An 18,726-nucleotide genomic window follows, 5' to 3' on the forward strand; every position below is an offset into this window, starting at 1 on the left:
GGATTGCATTGAGGTTAAAATCATTCACGCTCGTGGCTGAGGGGAGCACAAGAGGGGTTGTGCCTTCACTGGTACAACCCAATTGTGTGGCTGGGAGGTTAAGACTGCTTTGTCCAAGCTGACATTAATCAGGAGAACTCAGTATTTGCTGTTAATTACTTTATGTGCACTCAATATAGGCCAGGCAGGCTGGGTTAGCCAATGCAAAATAAATCAAAGCTACATGAAAAATCCAAGAGCAACATTTCAACTGACAAAGTTCAGCTTGTAAGAGAGCTTTGTTCTTCAGTTTACATCAAGCTGGCCTGGCTGCTCAAGAGACCTGGTAAATGCATGCAGAAACCCTTCCCTTGTTACCAATTTCCACAGGCAGAGCCACAGAGCACAAGTGTTTTATCTAACACAGTTGTGCTGCACTCATCTGCAGAACATTACCTGGCAGCAGGCCATCCCGCCTGACCTTGTGCATACTTTTTAGCTTGCCCTTTCTGCCAATTAAAACATCATCACATAGACCACCTTCACTGGCAGTACAGCTAACAAACGCCGAGCTCATGCTAGGAAGAAGGGCTGGGGGACAGTGCTGTGGCTCCACGGGTTGGGGGTACCTGTCTGCAACACCTTGATGTGTTTGAGGAAGCGCCTCTGTCATTAGCTGTGTTGTGCTTTGGTGCCATCCCACCACACTCCTGCCTGTGTAAAGCCAGGACCAAAGACGTAGCTGTTTCCTGAAAGCAGCTGTAGCTGAAGTCCGCATCCGATGAGCCAGACAAACAGGATAGGAAGTGTTCAGCCAGGAACAACACAGTGTCTGATTTCAGTATCTCGCCCTTGCACTAGGACTCCCCGACCAATAAACTGCTGTATGCCAAGGAGATCCCCGAGTACAGGAAGATAGTGCAGCGATACTACAAGCAAATCCACGACATGCCGCCGCTCAGCGAGCAGGAGATGAACGCTCACCTGGCCGAGGAGTCGCGGGTAAGGCATGGGGCGCGCAGGCTGCCTCCAGCGACTGCTTAAGTGCTGCAAGGAGCAAGCAACAAAGAGTATTTTGCCTCAAACTTCCATGCACAAACTTCATCTGACCTAATTCCAAGCATCTTCAGTTACTGCCAGAGCTGCAGTAAACACCCACGAGTTAGCTTGAACTGAACTAGCTTTGGCACCACTGGGAGCTGAGAGCAAAATTCAGTGCCAGAGAGTCAGGAAGCTTGGAACAGGATCCCTGCAGTCCCACAGCCCCAGCCAGCTGCCCACAGGCACCAACTGCCAGGGCCGGCACAGTCCCAGGGCCCTGCTGGCAGCATCCGCATGCGGAATGCCGGCAGCGTGCTCCATATCCACGGCCTGCCAGCGATGGGCTATGGCTTCCTTGGAATCAATCCATCTCCTGTGGCACTTCAGCCTCAGGCACCGAGCAGGTTTCCCCCTTGGCATTCCTCTGCCCGGCTGTTGTGCTGCCCTACCCGTTGAAATGGCTTTGGGCACAGACAGGTAAACTGAGCTGTGGAGCGTGGGCTCTAACGCTGGCTTTAGAAAGACTGAGATCATTTCTGATGTGAGGAAATGCATTTCCCTAAAGGGGTAAATCAAAAGTCTGGTTACATCAATGCAACAAAAATACCCAGACAAAAACCTTCTTTGAATTTAGCTAATGCCTGCTGATGGGGCTTGAACTCACTTGCTGCATCACATTAATGCTCCTCCCCTCTTTGTTCTGTCTTTATAAAGAAATACCGAAATGAATTCAACACCAACGTCGCCATGGCCGAGATCTACAAATACGCCAAGCGCTACCGCTCCCAGGTAAGCAGGTTCAGCCACACTCGGCCCCGGTGTACCCGTGGAGGGACCACCAAAGTGGTGTGTGTTAACCAAGTGGCCAGACGCCTGCATCCAGCCCCACTGCAAAGGGATTACTGTTTCTGGCATAATCCCATGCACACACAGATGCACCTGCCTCCTAGCCTTTGGCTGACACCTTCCTGAAAGAGAAATCCAGCTATTCCTGGCTGGTTTAACAGCGTGTGCCTGGGCTGGACTGCAGCAGGGTCCTGATGTGTAGACTCGCAGATGCTTTCTGGAGGGCACAGCATGCTGATGCAGTCCACACTTGAATAACTTCCCATCCCCGGCCCTGGCTGCTCCTGACCCCCTGCACCGCGGGCTGGCTCCACACCATGGGCTTTACTGTCACAGTGGATTTTCTCTCCCACCCCTTGCTCAGGGACTCGGCTCTGCCCTAGAGAGCCAGAGGGTGCCGGGGCTGTGGGCTCTTCTCATTCGGGGTCCAGCTGGCACTGGGGTTCTGCAGGTTCTGCCCACATGGTCTCAGCACCCTCCTGTCCGTGTCTCCTGCAGATCGTGGCTGCCCTAGACACCAACCCCACAACAAAGCGCACCCAGCTCCAGCACAAGTTTGAGCAAGTGATTGCGCTCATGGAAGATAACATCTATGAGTGCTGCAGCGAAGCCTAGGCCAACTGCAGCCCTGGAAGTGACCTTCTCCGCAGCGCAGTGCCGTAGGGAACCTGCCTTCAGCCGCGGATACGCTGTGGATCGCCTCCGTAAGGGCCATTCTCAAACCAGCCTTGCAATGGGGGTGGGCCTGGCCCACGGCTGAAGGGCTCCTCACCCAACAAGAAGCCACGAGACACCTTTCCGAGCAGCTCAAACCCCCTCTGGTCTGCACTGTGGCACCCATGATTTATTTGCTGTTGCCAGCCAGAAATGGAGACGTGACCCTTGTGGCAAGCTCAGTTCACCATTTTCCTCTGATCAGCACCTGAACGGTCAGCGGTTCCCTGCATCCCTGTTTGTGGTTCCTCAGGACAGAGATGGGGCTGCAGAAGCCATAACAATTACACAAAGCAGAAGGGTAACCTCAGGGAGCAGAGACAGCAAAGGCCATCAGAGCAACGCCTGCGCTCCCTACTACACCATCCCTCCGACATCCTTGTTTTGCCATCACCAGGGACTCTGTCAGCTGATCACTATCTGCTGCATTCTGTGTATTTTTGTGCCTTTTAATTTTTGTACTGTATGTGTAAACATAACCACTCCTCCATTGGAGACTTGGGCAACATGGGGAACTCGGGACTAAGACAAAGCAGCTGCTTCCCAAGTAGCTGGGGCATGGTGAAAGCACTTTATCCCCTAATGGAGACAGCTGTTATGGAGCATGTTCCATGTTTAGACAGTGTCGGAAGGGCTGTTCCCCCTTCCCCAGGTTCCCCGACCTGCGTGCACAGTGAGCTAGAGCTGGGTAGTATCACGACAAAAGGGGTCAGCTCCTGCTGACACCCTCCGTGAGTGGGCTTGAGCCACACACAGGGCAGAATACAAGGTAGCACCTTCCCCCCTCTGCCCCATGTGCTCCAGCATCTCCCTGCGATCATCCCTGGTCAGTGCTACTGAGGTGTCTTCCTGAAGCAGCTTGTTCTGCTTGCTTCAGAGCCAGCCAGCCATGGCTGAGATCTGAGAGCAGCAAAGACAGTGCAGTTCTGCTTCGTGTCCAGTCTTTTTTTTGGCTGATAAAGGTAAATGGACTGGACCGCATCCCTGACAGCATGATGCTCAGGAGGGCAGCACAGCAGCTCCAGCACCCCACACTGCAAACAAAGGTGGAAGGTGACCCACACTTATACTGGGGCCAGCAGGCAGGGTCCCACTGAGCAGACAGAGCTTGTCCAAAACCCAGACACTTCACTGCTGTCCTGCAGCACCCGCGCCGGGGCAGAGCCCCCATCTTGGTGGCCCGTTCTCCTTCCTGCAGGTAACACCATCTTTTCTGCAGCCAGGGGAGCAGTGACCTCTCTGGTCTCCTCCAGCGTTGCAGAGGCCCCACGGTAGAGGCTGGACCACAGCAAACGCCACATGAAGCCAGCGTTTGCATGCAGGCAGAGGCAACCTGCCCATGAAAGATAACCCAGACGTAGCCACCGCGTTTCCAAACTGCCAAATAGAACATTTAAAGTTACTACCTCACTCCAGGCAGAGTCTAAGGTGAGCCTCCGCTACCCATCAGCTGGCGAGGATGCAACCTGGTCTTAGATGACTTTGGTCCACCAAACTCCTCCTGGGTGACTCACTGCCATGGACAGGTGGCCTCTATCCCATCACTCCCAGTAATGGCACAGTTGTCAGGAATTGGAACACCAGAACTGTGTGTGTGTATATAGATATCTATTTTAAAACAAAGGATAGACTTTATTCAGTATGCTAAAGGGGGGAGGGGGGGGGAAGGGGGAGAACAGAGGTTTTTTTAAGAGAACTACAGAAAAAGTGCATACACTGTGGAGGTTTCGATGTCTTTGCTGAGGATGTGGCTTCAGAATAGAAACTCTAAGAATGTAGCTGGGCTACATTTTATTTTGAAAGTGATTTCACACAGAAAAAAAAAAAACAAACAAACAAACCTTGAATTTATTTTCCTTTTAGAAACTGTGAATAGCTGCCAGAGACACAGGCAGGCCCAGCACCGGGGGAGGGGAGGGCCAGGAGCACCAGGGTAGCAGAGAACGTTGAGCTTGGCTGCAGGTGGGGAAGGGGTCATGGAGCGATAGCCCCATGCTGTTGCAAGGACAGGATACAGGGGAGCTGACAGTGTGGTTTGCCTCCGGGTGATGTGAGCGGGCCGTGTGCTGGGGCTATTGCTTTATTATTTAATTTTTTTCCAAAGCAAAAAAAAAAAAGAAAAAAAAAATAGGAAAAAGTAGTTGCTACAACCAATGTAAAGGAACAACTTTTCCAGGGCAGAAGCTTGAGGGTTTGTAGTGTTGCCTTGAACCCTGAGCCCTTTGTAACATGTTTTTAAACTTTGGCACGTGTTGTGGGTGTAGTGCCCTTACCTGCTGTGTAGTGGAAGTGGCAGGCTCTTGGAAAAGCCTATCTTTGTAATAAAACAAGGTGCTGAAACCTGCCTAGTGATGTTCCTGCCCCTGGGCATGCAGAGGATATACAACATTGGGGAAGACACCCGCCGGGGTGTGTGCAGTGAGCTTTGCATGTCCAAGATGTACCGTGCAAACTGATAACCAGCTGGCTTCCACAAGAGGTAGGGTTTAGCCCCTCTGCCCTGCAGAGCCCTGTGACTGCCTGCAGAGCACATTGCAGCTCCTGCTGCCCAGTGCCTCAGCTCCCACCAGAACACGGAGAGCCACGTAAGGACACAGCCGACACCTGAACTCACACAGAGCCCAGTAGCACCACAGCAGTGCCCATGACCACGCACACAGAGCCCAGTGACACCGCAGCAGTGCCCATGACCACGCACACAGAGCCCAGTGACACCGCAGCAGCGCCCATGACCACACACACAGAGCCCAGTGACACCGCAGCACTGCCCATGACCACGCACAAAGAGCCCAGTGACACCGCAGCAGTGCCCATGACCACGCACAGAGCCCAGTGACACCGCAGCAGTGCCCATGACCACGCACACAGAGCCCAGTGACACCGCAGCAGCGCCCATGACCACACACACAGAGCCCAGTGACACCGCAGCACTGCCCATGACCACGCACACAGAGCCCAGTGACACCACAGCAGTGCCCATGACCACGCACACAGAGCCCAGTGACACCACAGCAGTGCCCATGACCACGCACAGAGCCCAGTGACACCGCAGCACTGCCCATGACCACGCACACAGAGCCCAGTGACACCGCAGCAGTGCCCATGACCACGCACACAGAGCCCAGCGACACCGCAGCAGTGCCCATGACCACGCACACAGAGCCCAGTGACACCGCAGCAGCGCCCATGACCACGCACACAGAGCCCAGTGACACCGCAGCAGTGCCCATGACCACGCACACAGAGCCCAGTGACACCGCAGCAGTGCCCATGACCACGCACACAGAGCCCAGTGACACCGCAGCAGTGCCCATGACCACTCACACAGAGCCCAGTGACACCACAGCACTGCCCATGACCACGCACACAGAGCCCAGTGACACCGCAGCAGTGCCCATGACCACGCACACAGAGCCCAGTGACACCGCAGCAGTGCCCATGACCATGCACAGAGCCCAGTGACACCGCAGCAGTGCCCATGACCACGCACACAGAGCCCAGTGACACCGCAGCAGTGCCCATGACCACGCACACAAGAGCCAGCAGTGCCCATGACCACGCACACAGAGCCCAGCAGCAGCGCCCATGACCACGCACACAGAGCCCAGTGACACCGCAGCAGTGCCCATGACCACACACACAGAGCCCAGTGACACCGCAGCAGTGCCCAGGGCCAGGCACCCTCAGCTCTGTCAAGTGCTGTCAGCCCTCAAGACTGTGCCTTTTCGCAGCCCCAGGGAGCCCAGGTGCCTGTTCTGCACCAGCACCACCCCTCAAAGTTTCTAGGTTCAGCACCATGACACCACCCCATAGGTCCTAATAACTGTGGTATTTCCAAATCCTCTCTTTTCCACCTCCCCCAGTAAAAGCTGCTCTTTCCAGACACCAGAGGGATTTTCCTTTCCCACTAGAAAGCTGATTCTTGAAGCTAAAGCTGAAGCTAAATCCAGCCATTAAATGGTTTGGCCTCTGCCAAAGCAAGCACCTGGTGTTTCACACCAAGAGCCTGGTGAGTAGACACAGCTCCCTTACGGGACGTTTCCATGCAGGGAGCAGTGCCTGGCGAGGCTGACCCACACCAGAGGGGCAGGGGAGCTCTGCTCCATTACTGCTGCAGCATCTTCCCCCCTGCCCCAGGCACGATGAGAGTTTCAGCTCCATTAAAGACGGATCAACACGGCCAAGGCTGAAGTTTAAAGAGAAGTTAGTTTGCTCAGCTCTTGCTTAAGCCCCAGAGCAAGGCCAGGAGCCTTGGAGGGCATTGGCAAGGCCAGCTGAAGATTAGCAAAATCCTCTTTAGGAAGAGAGTTTTACTTGCACTGATTTACTCCTGCCCAGGAGGACTATAACCCTTTTCATTATCAGGCTGACCTTCAGAAAGGCTCTGCTTCATGCAGGGCAAGAGAAATTCAGGCACTTGAAGCTATTAAATGAAAATGCTGCTATGTTGATCTTCAGGAGTCAGTAAGACAGGTTTAGAGGTGGGAACTGTGCCACAGATAGGTAACAAGAGCACAAGCAATGCTGCAGTCCTCAGCAGACATCCCAAACTCCTTTTTTTTTGAGCCCTAAACCACTTCTACCTTCCTCATACCATGGTTAGAGCACCAGCAGCTGCCCCCATACTGGGGACCCTTGCCCATGGCATGGACCTGGACCTGCTGCACTCCTGTAATCCCAGCTCAGCCAGGCATTAGCACAAGGGCAGGCAGGAGGACAGAGAGCTGGGCACCCACCATGGCCATGCCTGAGCACCACAGTGCCCCAGGTGCCGCTGTGCTGTGTCCTGTGGGTCCCAGGGCCCCCACATAGGGCTTTACCCACCATGGGGCTCACCACCAGCCTGCACACACACAGCACCCAACGCTCCCTGGCGCTGCAGCCCAGAGCAGGGGACATGGAGAGCAGGCAGCACAGTGCCACATGGGATGAGGCCAGGAGATGGGAATGCAGCAGCAGAATCCCACGAGCAGGGCAGCAGTCACACTATGATGGGAATGAAGCAACTTTATTAACAGGGCATTAACAGAGAGTTAAAACCTATCCTGGGAATAAACCCAACACAGACCCCAAGGGCCTGACCCCAGCTGGGCTCCTATGGAAGAGGGGCTGTCCAGGACACACTATGGGGCCTTCTTGCCCTCTGGGAGGGCCGCTGCCTTCTTCAGGCTGGCCTGCCCCTGGCCTGCTCCTGTCTTCACCCGAGGCTTCCTCACCTTGCCTTCGGTCCCCTTCACCTTGGTCCCTTCTGGCTGGGGCCCCTCCGGTGCTCCTGGCTGGGCTCCCTCGGGTGCCTTCCTCTTGCTCTTTCCCACTGGGGTCTTCCGTGGCCGCTTTGCCCTGGTGCCCACAGAGCTGGCACCTCTGTCCCCTCCTGCCTCCTCAGCATCTGGAGCCATGGAGGGCCCTGAACGCCCCTTGCCAGGGCCCCGAGGGCGGCCGACAGCTCGTGGGGGCTTCGTTCCATCACTCCTGGGCTTGGCTGCTGCCAGTGGGGGGTCCTTGGGGAGGAGAGAGCACCTCCAGCTACTGCCACCAGCCCCCCACACACACACACCCCACACCATGCTCACCTCCATGGCCTTCGTCCTCGACTTCTGCTTGGCCTCCGTCAGCTTTTCCTCCACAGCCCCTGCGGGATGGGCAGAGGATGAGCCCAGGCGGGAGCCCCTCCTGGGGCTGGGGCACCCCAGGGTCTTGTGGCACCACCAGCCCTTTACCTTGCTGCCGCACGCCTGCCACGGGGGCCCGGCCAAGCTGGCTAGCCCCAGGCTGGGCTGGCTTAGAGGGCTCTCCTGTGTCAGGATCCTCCTGGCCTGGCGGCTTCTTCTGCTTGAGCATCTTGGGGGCTAACTGGGGGTGAGAGAGGGGTGGAAGTAGGGCTGGTGTCCACCGCAGCCCCAGCCCCACTGCAGTGGGGCCAGCATCCCCCTGCTCACCATGAAAGCCTCAGCCCCACTGCAGTGGGACCAGCATTCCCCTGCTCACCATGAAGGTGCCAGCAGCCCCTGTGGCAGTGGAGTTGCGGGGCCGCACCAGGTCCCCACGGCTCAGACCCTTGCTCAGCGTCACCTTCACCCAGTACTTGAGGCGGGTGGGATCCACGGTGGGGTACTTGGCCAGGATGAACTTCGTGATGGCTGGGACAGAGGCACCCTTGTTGCTGTCCTTGGCCTGCAGTGCCTCGATGATCATCTGCATGGTTGAGGGGTGCGGAGTCCTCCGGCGCTGGGCCAGTAAACCTGGGAGCTGGGCTGTGCCAGCAGCTTTGTCTGCAGGGAGAGAGACATCGCATGGGACCTGGACCCCGAGGGCTGCAAAGCCCCCCAGGAGCTGTCTCACAGCCACCAGAGCCTGAGCAGAGCCCCAGCCCCACCAGGACCCCGCAGCAGCCTACAAACCCCTTACCCAGCTGATGCTCCATGGCAGCACACACCAGCCCAAAGACCCTGTTCTCAGGCAGCTCCACTGACAACACCTCTACCCTTGCTCAGGGGCTTACCCCGTTCACTCCCAGCTAATTTATCAGAGCAGCACCCTGCCTGCAGGTGCTGTTCATGAGCTGCTAATTACTGTGGTGGGCAGGTGGCTGAGAGCCCTCTGCAAAGCTCTGCAAGGGGCCAAGGGGAGCAGGGCCCTGCCTGAGTAGAGGGTTTGGGAAGGGCAGGAGATGGAGGGTCATGGGGTGATGACCCCGAGCACACAGGGCAAAGGGGCCTACATGCTGCTTGGAGGGTGGTGAGGAGCTGGGATTGGAGCTTGCTGATGGCACTCACTGTGGGGTGAATGGGGAAGCAGCTGGGTCCCATGCAGGACCTGTTCCCAGTGCGCTGCTGTGATGTGCTGGCTCCCTTCACCTGGGGAAGCAGGGTGCTGCACTGCCGGGGAGCCTGAGAACAGGGGACGGGGGAAACAGTCCCACAGATGAGAGGAGGAAAACAGCGAGTTGCTTTGCTGGCCAGTGAATGCAGGAGGAGCAACGCCTGCACAGAGCCCCAGGCAGGGGTGCGCTCACCACCAGCACCTCACTTGCCTTTGGCTGCCAAATCCCATTGTGCTTAGGGGAGAGCACTCTAAGCCCCACAGAGGGCCAGCCCCTCCATGTCCCTCCACATTCCCTCCATGCCGGCTCCTGGCACAGCAGCCACCCGCAGCCACAGACAACATGGGCCAGGTATGAGCTGAGCCCTTGGCTGTTCAGGGTCCCCAAGGGACCCAGGGCACTTCTGTGTCATGGCAACATTGAAAAGAAGTTGTCCTGTGATCCCATGGACACTTTCCCTGCTGTTCCAGTGGGGCAGGATACTTGTGGTGCTCTCAAGGTGAGCCTGAGTAATTCACCAATTGCACTTCGGTGCAGGAACAGTGCCCATGTCCCCACCTTGGGGACCGCTGTGGTCCTTCACAGCGCCGCGTCAGTCCCTTCTTTACGCAAGAGTCACGGGGCTTCCATCCTCATCATGGGGCAGAGCTGCAAGCTGGGATTAGGTGACACTGGCTTGGTCATGGCCCGCCTTGTGGACGTGTTACTGTGCAAACGTACATGCAAAGCACTGCCCAGAAGGACCTTTGCCAAGGTCTTCACCCACCCGCTGAGCGCAGCGACCAGATCCTGGCAGGGGACTGAAGTGCCAGTGGGAGCAAGGAGCTGGGAGAGGCACCCAGGGCACAGCTCCCCTGTCCAGCACGTTTGCTGCTTCATTTCCAGTCCATTTCCAAATTTCCCAGGAAGGGGCTGGTGGGGACACAGGAGGGCTGCAGGGGCTGGTGCCATGCAGGGCTGGGAGCATCCCCAACCCTCTCCTCCTCCTGCATCTGGCCACCACCTCTCTGGCAGCTCCATGATGTTTCCAGCACTGGCTTGGGCTGACAGGGGGATTCCAAACCCTAGCTTGCCCCTGCCAGCAGCAGCAGCAGCAGCAGCAGCAGCCATAGGGCTGGGCATGGTGTGGCGCGATAACCCACAGGCCTGGAGCCGGGCCATGTGCTGGGGCTGGTCCTGTGGCAGTGAGAAAGCCAAGGTGCCAGCATTGCCTCATGGACAGCAAACAAACACCCAATCCTTCCTCCTCTTCCCTCCAAAACCAGCTCCCAGATTTGAGGTACATGAATCAGACATCAGCCTAAACACTGAATTATTCATAAACCTCTAATCTTTAGATTTCACTGAATATGCAGAAGTATCGATAAAAAAAAATAATGAGAGAATTGTACTTGCAAATTGCTCTTTATTAAAGGTTTAACTTGCATGGGCTCTATATGTTCCGTATTAGACCTTGCAAAGCTGCATAGGATTAGAAATCAGAGAGGATAATAATGTACAAAAATAGTTTCAAATGTTGATAACACTGAACAGCGAGAAAAACATCTTATTTGTATAACTGAGCTAAAAATAAAAATGAAGAACACTGCTACAATTGCAGAATGCCATCTTGTAGTGCTCAAAACATATGTCGACATCTCTGAGCCATATGCTCCCATGTCTTGCTGCTACAGCGCGGAGGGAAGCTTAGCGACGCGCCCGTGGATCCTCAAAAGCACAAGCACTGCCCAAAACCTCCTACTTGGGCTGGTGCCAAACTGATCGCGGCGGAGCGGGAGGAGCGTGGCGCGGGCCAGGGTGCCCGCGGAGGAGCGGTGGGACCAGGGGAGGGCTCTGCTGGGGACACCCAGCAGGGATGTGCCCAGGGTGCCGACACCGGGCGCGTTGGCTGCGCGGGGCGCCGGCAGGAGCAAGCACAGAGCCCTCCCGGGCACATCTGGCTGCAGACACACGTGGCTGTGCCGTGCCGTGCCGTGCTATGCTGTGCCCGGCTGTACTGTGCCGGCAGGACCCCTCCGTGCTGCCCGCTTGCTGGGCAGGATCCTCAGCCATCACCTCTGCGGCATGGAGGGGCCCGATTGCACCGCACCGTGCCCTGTCCCGGCTGCGGGGTGACGGAGCCTCGCAGGGCTCCTGCCGTGCTGGAGGTGGGGCAGGGCTGGAGCGGGGAGCACCGGGCAGGGCTGGGGGCACCTCGCAGCAGCCGAACCTGCCGCGGGCAGCGGGGCCGAGCGGCTGGGCAGCACCGGCCGGGCCGTCACGGTGGGACCGGGGAGGCGAGGGCAGCTCGGGCCGTGCACCGCAGGCGTCGGAGCCGGGGTCTGCCCCCGGAGCAGGGCGCGAGCGCTCAGCGAGTGAACAGAAAGGCGGATTTACGGCAGCGGAGCTAAAGCCTTTGCATTTTAATTACAAAACGTGTGTACACATTTACAGCCTTGTGCCCAGGGTTCCTAGTGCAGGAGAGAGGAGCCCACCCGCAGGGCCCGCAGCGGTGCAGCGGGGACGGGCGGTGGCGGGGGCAGGTTCGTGCTCCCGAGGCGGCGACGCGCACCCCGAGGACCGGCAGCGCCGCGGAGCCTACGCGGGGGAGACCTGGCTGGTGGAGACGGAGGAGGTGTCTGTCTTGCCCGCAGACGTGTCCTCGTCGCCCAGCGGGTTCTTGCCGCAGCACAGGGTTGTGATCATGCAGTTACGGAACTGGAAGAGAGGGAAGCCCGGGGTGAGGCAGGCGGGCACCGCGAAGCTGCCCCCGAGCCCAGAGTTTGGAAGCCCCCACGCTGGTGGAGTGTCCTTCCCCGCTGCCTGCCCTGCCTGCTGCTCCAGGCCAGCCTGCACACAGCCCCAGCTGCTCCCGTGACACAGTGCCTGGCTCGTTTCAGGTGGAAGGAGCCATGAGATCCGTGCAATACTGGGCTGCCCAGTTCCCCTCCAGCATGCTGGAACAAGATCACCTGGAAACAACCCCCCCTCCTGGCCCACGGGCACCTCAAGGTGCCGAAACTCTCTGCAAGCTGTTACAAAGTGAGACACAAGAAGGGAGGTTGCCTGGCTCCTGGCCGGTTACCTGTTTGTTCATGACAATGTAAATCACAGGGTTGTAGATGGAGGAGCTCTTGGCAAAGAAAGCCGGGATGGTCATGAAGATGGGCCCAAAGTCTGACCCCTGGTTGGTGAAGATGTAGAAAGCGACACTGGCGTAGGGGACCCAGCATATCAGGAAGGCGATGACCATGATGATGACCATGCGGGTCACTTCCTTCTCTGCCTTCTGGGTGGTGGCAGACTCCTGCTGCTGGGCAGCAGCCTGTGGGAAGGAGGGAAGGAAAACATGATGGAGCTGGGGGATGCTGTGCCAGCCCAGGACATGGGGTCAGGGCTTGGGGTGGTTGAGCTGCACATCTGGCATCTGATGTTTCCCCCTTTGTGGACAGCCAGTCTGGCACCAAGGCTCCTTTCTGTCACCAGCCTGGCGCGGGCCCCCTCCCAGCACTCGGCACAGGGTGGCCCTGAACCCCACCACTGGCAGGTACCCACCTCCTTGACAGTGCAAACCAGGTTCCCATAGCAGAAGAAAATGATCATCAGCGGGATCATGAAGTGAACCACAAACATGTAGATGACGAAAGATTCGTTGTTGATCTCTGGCTTCAGGGTGTAATAGTCAATCCCACACGAGCACTGCATGCCCTCGGGGATGTACCTGCGAGGAGAGGAGAGCGGGGCAGGTCAGCACCCAGTGGAGTGTGGCCGAGCCGGCACCAGGTTCCCACAGCCCCGGCCCTGCTGCCCGTACCTGGACCAGCCGAAGAGCGGGGGAGCGGCGCACGCCAGTGCCATGATCCAGGAGAAGGCAACGCCCATGATGGCGTGGTTCTCCCCGAAGCGGAAGTTGCTCATGGGCTTGCAGACCACCACGTATCTTTCGATGGCCAGGACAACCAGCGACCAGAGAGCGATTTCACCTGTGCCAAGGAGAGAGGGACAAGGACACGGGGGCTTGGAGCAGCAGCAGAAACACTGATTGCAGCACGAGGCCCCCTCGGGCTGTTGTTCCCAAGGAAGACTCCTGGCAGCAGGTAAATGTCCACCAATGGCTGGGAAAGAGGAATGAACTGAGGCCAAGCCCAGATGCATGAGAAGACACCTCCTTGCTGCACCGCTTAACCACAGTAACCACTTTGCTGTGGTATTTTATGGCTAGATGCTACCACACATCCCAGACAGCACTTGCAAGCCTACGGTCTCACTCCGAGATACAGCAAGTGCCCATCATCCCAGGATTTTCCCTCAAAGCTTCCCAGGAAACTTGTGCCCCAAGGACCAAACCAGAACCACTTCAGGCTATGGCTGAAGCCAGAGCTGAATGGAGGAGAACATTTTTAGACACAGTTTTTATTTAACATCTGCTTCAGTCCAGGCCTGGCTGGCACGGGGGGGGAGAGGCAGCTTTGCCAGCCTGCACCACCACGCATGGCAGCAGAGCCCATGGCAGACTCAGCTCCACAAAACAGGAAGAACAAATCTGTCACCTCTCAAGTCAGAAAGCAAGCCAGAGAGATGTGCAAATCCAGCGACTGCTGAATCTGCTGCTGGTTGGTTGCTTTTCATTGCTAAGCTGTTGTTCTCTGGGTACTGAGCAGCTGGCTACCAAAATATGGTAAAAAAAAGAAGTGCCATTTGTCACTTTCTTCACTTCCCACCCTAAATCCTGTGTTCCCGAGAACATCTGGGTGCCTTCCCTCCCCCTCCTAAAATCCGGGGCCATTTCTAGCAGGAGATGTTTTGGTATCTGGGAAACTTACCACCCAGCGTGGCAAAGAAGCCTTCGATGTAGCACCCCGTTACTCCAAAGACAAAGTACCCATTCATCGAAGTGTACATGGTGGTCGTGAAGCCACCAAAGACCATGAAGAGGTCGGCGACTGCCAGGTTCAGGAGGATGTAGTTTAGAGGTGTCCGGAGCTTCTTGTGCTGTATGGTGACGTACAGCGTGAGGAAGTTGATAGGGAAGCCAAGCAGGATCAGCATGAACATGTAGGCAGCCAGTGCCGAGAACTTCCAGGGCTCAGCCAGGTAGTACTGGGGGTATTCGAAGGGGCTCCGCACTACCCCAGTCTTGTTGGACATAGGCACGTAGAAGTCTTGGCCTTCGGTCCCGTTCATGGCTGCGGCTCGGGGGGTGCCTCGTGCTCTTCCTCAGGGGTTCGGTGCTGTGCGGGGGGTTCACCTCTCGAGTGGGGCTCCCGCCACCTCTCAGCCTTCGCAGTCACCCCAAGGAGAAGCGGCGGCGCTCACCCCCACGGGCACCTCTTATAAAGTGCCCCCTGGGGTAAGCTGCGGGCGCCGGAGTCAGCGCGATCGGGGCTTACAGAATTATTAATCATAATCATGCGGGGTAATTGGCTTTTCTGGGAGGGTATTAAGGGGACACCTGTCTCCGGCCTACACTGCCATTGTTGGGGACCATGGTTCATGGGCATATACAGGGGCAGCTCTGCACCACAGCTTTCGTTTGGGGGGGCCCAAACCGGGCAGCAGCTCCACTCACGGAGCCTCGCTTCTCAGCACAGCTGTGCTCCCCTGGGAGCAAGGGTTTGGGGTGGGCCTGGCCCCCATGGGAGTCCTTGCACCCCATGATCCAGAGCTGGACATCCACAGCTCAATGCTGCCATTGCCCAGGAGGACATGTGCCACCCTCACCCCCAAGGCCTTCAGCCCACCCTCCACTGGCATTCGTGCGCACTGCCCATCCATATTAAGTGCCTCAGTTTCCCCACAGGGAGGTGCTGGGGTTGGGATGCATCACCATCAGGTTGCCAGGGGATGACAAGGCAGATGGGAATCCTTATCTTGGCTCCTGGGCTGAGCTTTCAGGTCTCTCCAACAAGTAGAAGCTCCCTTCCATCCCCCACTAACAGGAGGGAAGTTTGAGGTTCAAAACCCCACAACTGTGGGTTTGGGGGTTGCAGATGGTGGCTGGGCAGGGCAGGGCGCTGTGGTGGGCTCCATCAGTGACAGAGGGGTGTCCCAGGCCCCTTCTTACAAGAGAAGTGGGTCAGTGACTCTCCAGAGTCCCCATGGAAAACCATCCCCACCAGAACTGCCATTCCCTGCGGGAGGCTGCAGAAGGCAGCTCTCAGGCAGCATGAGCATCACCAACCCTGCTTCCATGTGCTCGCAGCCACGTCTTTTTCTGCTGCAGGATTTGGCTGGGGAGGTTGGAACACCAGAGTGAAGCACTGACCCCACTGGCAGATTTCCAGTGGTACCAACCTTCTGAGACTGGCTTTGCACGTGGTTTGGGTCTTGCCACTTACATTGGTAACAACAAATAGGTAACCTAGTCCATCTGTCCTGGATAGGCATCGTTCTGCACCGGTGCTGAGACAGCTGCTGGACAAGGGCACTGAAGGGAGGTTTTGGGCCGCAGCCACACTCAACTTCATTCGCCCCTTGACAAAAATCTTTTGTCTTTCCAGAACCTTCCAGGATCACCAAATCCCACAGGGGAAGCACTCATCAGGGCATCCCCTGTCCTCCACGTCTCTCTGCCTCCCCACTCAATGCACTTGACCGTGCTTGAGACGTTCTTTGTGCCAACCAGTGATTGAGTCCCACATTGTCTTCTCTTTGTGTTTCAGAGGCAGTGGGACACATACAGCAGGAACACAACAAAGCTGACTGGAGGCTGTGAGTGCTGCATCCAGCACAGGAGGATGTGCCTGAGCTGCTGGAGCTCACGGGTACGAGGTGGGCAGAAGCTCATGTCCTCTTGGCCTCAACAGATCTCCTTCAGTCCTGGCTTAGTTTTACCGTGTTCCCTGTGGGTTAGGTTAGCACATGCAGAAGGTTTAAAGGAACAAAGCACCAAGCACTGTGCTCTCTTTAAGGAAGAAACCAAGTTGGAAACCTTCACTCCAAGTGGGGAAGGTCTGAAGGAACTGAAGTGCTGGCCCCATGGACAACAGAAGACCTGGCTGGCTGCAGCCAAGGCAGGCCACGATCACTCTGGGCAGACCCAAAGGTCTTCCTTTATGTTCCGTGAAAACACCCCCCACTTGTCCTCTCAATTAACTTTTCACACTTGTTGCCAAGGCCAGAGAGTGCCACCGGGGTACTGCAAGTGCAGCTGTTTGCACCCCACCTTGGCCTACAAGAAGGATTAAAGGTTTATCTTCCAGTGCACAAATGTGCTACCTTAAGCTCTGATGCAATAAGCCACTGCCGAGGTCAGCAGCTGCCACTGGGTGCTTAGTGCTGTGCGTCACTGAGGAGCAGAGGGGCAGTGAAGAGCAATGGCCCTGGTGGGATTTCTTGCACATCCAGGGACTCGTTATCATGGGGCAGCTGAGAGTCTGAGCAGCCCAGGGCAGCATGGAGCTAGATACACCTTCCTGACATGAGATGTGCCAAGTGTGGCTTTGCCTGGAGTTGTGTCTGCACTTTCAGACCTGGACCGTACTCACAGAATTGTTTAAAGGACAGAAAGAAGCTTCCTCGCTCCATCCACTTTGTCTCGGTGTCACAACAAACCCTCTATTTATTTGCATAGTTCTTCCTTCCCACTACTGTGCAAAGCCAGCTCAGTCAGTGCTGGGGAACGAGCAAATTCCTCTCTGGCTCCGTCTCCAACAGCATTGTTTATCCATGGCAATAGCAAAGTCTTCACTGCAAACAGTGACAGATGAGTCAGAAAGCAGACAAGCCCTAATTAGAACAGAATGTTTTGAAGTGGTAAATTAAGCAAACTTGGTCAGGAACGCCCAGGGGACTGGGAATCCTGCAGTGCCATGGCAGGGTGGCACGTTCAGGAGGAACTCAAGCAGCCACAACCACACCACCAGTCTCACATGCAGAGCCCCATCCCTGCGTAGCTGCTTCACCAGCACCCACCCACCTCAGGCAGCAGCTCCGGACAGCGAGGCAGGATCCAGACAAAGGGAAGCTGCAACAGGCAGGATGTTTTAACAATACCACAAGTCTTGGTGAAACAGGCACAACAGGTACTGCATTAAAGTCAAGAGACCTGTCACTCCCCTGCTTCCATCCAGCCAAAGCAGTTCCCACTGCAGAACTGCTCAGTGGCCGCCCCTGGGAGCCCTGACCCATCAGGTTTGTGTCTGAGCCAGTGCTGACAAACACCAGTGCTGTGCCTACAGCCGAGACCAGAGCTTGCCTTCTTCCCCACTGTCCCCCAAGCAACAGGCCAGAGCTGGGCAAGAAGCAGGGAGGGGATGGAGCTGGGACAGCTGGGCAAGGATGTGCTTGGAAATAAAAGCTCAGGGAAAGGAGGAGGAAGGAGGATGTTGCGTTTGTGGTGTTCGCCTTCCCAAGTAACCGTTACTCATGCTGAGGCTCTGCTCTCCAGGAAGCAGGCTGGACATCTGCCTGCCACTGGGAAGAAGTCAAGAAATTCCTCACTGCTTTGCTTGCATGCACAGCTTTGCTTCATTTAAACTGTCTCTATCTCAACCCGTGAGCTTTTTTGCCTTTGCTCTTGTTATTTTCCCCCTAGTCCTGCAGGGAGGTGGTGGGGACTGAGCAAACTGCTGCATGGGGCTGAGCTGCTGCCAGGACCAACTCACTGCACTTGGTCAAGCGGCTGCAGCATTAAATCCTCCATGGGGCTGCGAGAGGGCCCCCAGTGCGAAGTGAGCGTAGCTCTTAAGGTCACATTTTAAGAGCTCTAAATTCTACAACTGTCCTTGCCTAAATGGAATAGAAAGAAAAAACATTCCCAGACCGAGACTAGTGAAAAATAGTCCTGTTTATTTGGAGATCTGTCCATAACAGGTACAGAGTAAGGAGCAAATCAAGTCCTAATACAAACTGGAATCAAAATAACAATTACTTCAAGACTGAACTTGACCCTAGAAACATTCTGGTAAAACTCTGTGGCACTTCAGCTGCTGTGGGAAATTCACAAACAACAGACCTCAGCATTTAAAAAAGTTACATTTCTTCAACTCAGTTCCACTCTGGTGGACAAACTGGAGCAACAACTTAGCGAAGTTGTCAGGAAAGCTCTGTGAGTCTCAGGGGTGTCCTGCCAAGCCAAGAGGGCAGTCTGTCAGCTGAGGTATGAGACTGGTTTTCTTCATTGGTTTGACTCATCTATTCTCCGTCTACAGAAGGGACAACAGTTATGCTGGAGTACGAGCAGCTCATAGTCTTCTGTGTGAAACATCTGTTAATGAGGAGCAGATTTAGGGACAAGTTAGCCTAGGACTTGCTCAAAGAAAATGCTAACCAAGCTCAGTGGCTTCTTTACGGCACCAACATTCTGAAGCTACCCTACAAGAGAATTGGTCTTCTTGCTTCCA

At 56.1% G+C, this 18,726-nt stretch overlaps 4 protein-coding genes across 5 annotated transcripts in view; 1 reads left to right on the forward strand and 3 right to left on the reverse strand.

Annotated features, from left to right (window-relative positions):
• PLXND1 (plexin D1) overlaps positions 1 to 3,406 on the forward strand; it is a 74,089-nt gene extending 70,683 nt beyond the window's left edge. Inside the window, exons 34-36 of the mRNA XM_062636345.1 lie at positions 841 to 981; positions 1,735 to 1,809; positions 2,365 to 3,406. Of these exons, the coding sequence (XP_062492329.1) occupies positions 841 to 981; positions 1,735 to 1,809; positions 2,365 to 2,481 (333 nt within the window). The 3' untranslated portion in view covers positions 2,482 to 3,406. The remainder of the gene's footprint in view (positions 1 to 840; positions 982 to 1,734; positions 1,810 to 2,364) is intronic.
• A 4,166-nt stretch (positions 3,407 to 7,572) lies between these two features.
• LOC134172579 (histone H1.8) lies at positions 7,573 to 9,055 on the reverse strand. Its single transcript, XM_062635790.1, has 5 exons — positions 8,989 to 9,055; positions 8,569 to 8,852; positions 8,301 to 8,433; positions 8,154 to 8,212; positions 7,573 to 8,081 (listed from the first exon to the last, which is right to left on the reverse strand). The coding sequence occupies exons 1-5, from the start codon at positions 9,002 to 9,004 to the stop codon at positions 7,704 to 7,706; spliced, it is 870 nt and encodes a 289-aa protein (XP_062491774.1). The 5' UTR covers positions 9,005 to 9,055; the 3' UTR covers positions 7,573 to 7,703.
• A 2,333-nt stretch (positions 9,056 to 11,388) lies between these two features.
• RHO (rhodopsin) lies at positions 11,389 to 16,827 on the reverse strand. Its single transcript, XM_062636177.1, has 5 exons — positions 14,206 to 16,827; positions 13,197 to 13,365; positions 12,938 to 13,103; positions 12,468 to 12,707; positions 11,389 to 12,100 (listed from the first exon to the last, which is right to left on the reverse strand). The coding sequence occupies exons 1-5, from the start codon at positions 14,564 to 14,566 to the stop codon at positions 11,981 to 11,983; spliced, it is 1,056 nt and encodes a 351-aa protein (XP_062492161.1). The 5' UTR covers positions 14,567 to 16,827; the 3' UTR covers positions 11,389 to 11,980.
• A 1,325-nt stretch (positions 16,828 to 18,152) lies between these two features.
• Positions 18,153 to 18,726, reverse strand: part of IFT122 (intraflagellar transport 122) — a 31,615-nt gene continuing 31,041 nt past the window's right edge. For both annotated transcript variants that reach the window (XM_062636193.1, XM_062636222.1), the window contains one exon: positions 18,153 to 18,590. In XM_062636193.1, the coding sequence (XP_062492177.1) occupies positions 18,501 to 18,590 (90 nt within the window). In that variant the 3' untranslated portion in view covers positions 18,153 to 18,500. The remainder of the gene's footprint in view (positions 18,591 to 18,726) is intronic.

This window comes from Pezoporus occidentalis, unplaced genomic scaffold, assembly GCF_034315485.1.
Source record: "Pezoporus occidentalis ecotype Australia unplaced genomic scaffold, CSIRO_AGI_Poc_V1 ctg114, whole genome shotgun sequence".
Classification (NCBI taxonomy): Eukaryota; Metazoa; Chordata; class Aves; order Psittaciformes; family Psittacidae; genus Pezoporus; species Pezoporus occidentalis.

Bases quoted from the DNA above. Each gene is read 5' to 3' on its own strand.
- LOC134172579 (XM_062635790.1), bottom strand. The intron at 8,213-8,300 runs GTAAAGGGCTGG...CCCATCCCGCAG, and splicing joins GGCAGGCGTGCGGCAGCAAG to GGGCTGTGGAGGAAAAGCTG. The intron at 8,082-8,153 runs GTGAGCATGGTG...CTCCTCCCCAAG, and splicing joins CGAGGACGAAGGCCATGGAG to GACCCCCCACTGGCAGCAGC.
- RHO (XM_062636177.1), bottom strand. From the start codon at position 14,566: ATGAACGGGACCGAAGGCCAAGACTTCTACGTGCCTATGTCCAACAAG. The intron at 12,708-12,937 runs GTGGGTACCTGC...TCCTTCCCACAG, and splicing joins TGGTTTGCACTGTCAAGGAG to GCTGCTGCCCAGCAGCAGGA. The intron at 12,101-12,467 runs GTAACCGGCCAG...CCTCTCTTCCAG, and splicing joins ACATTGTCATGAACAAACAG to TTCCGTAACTGCATGATCAC.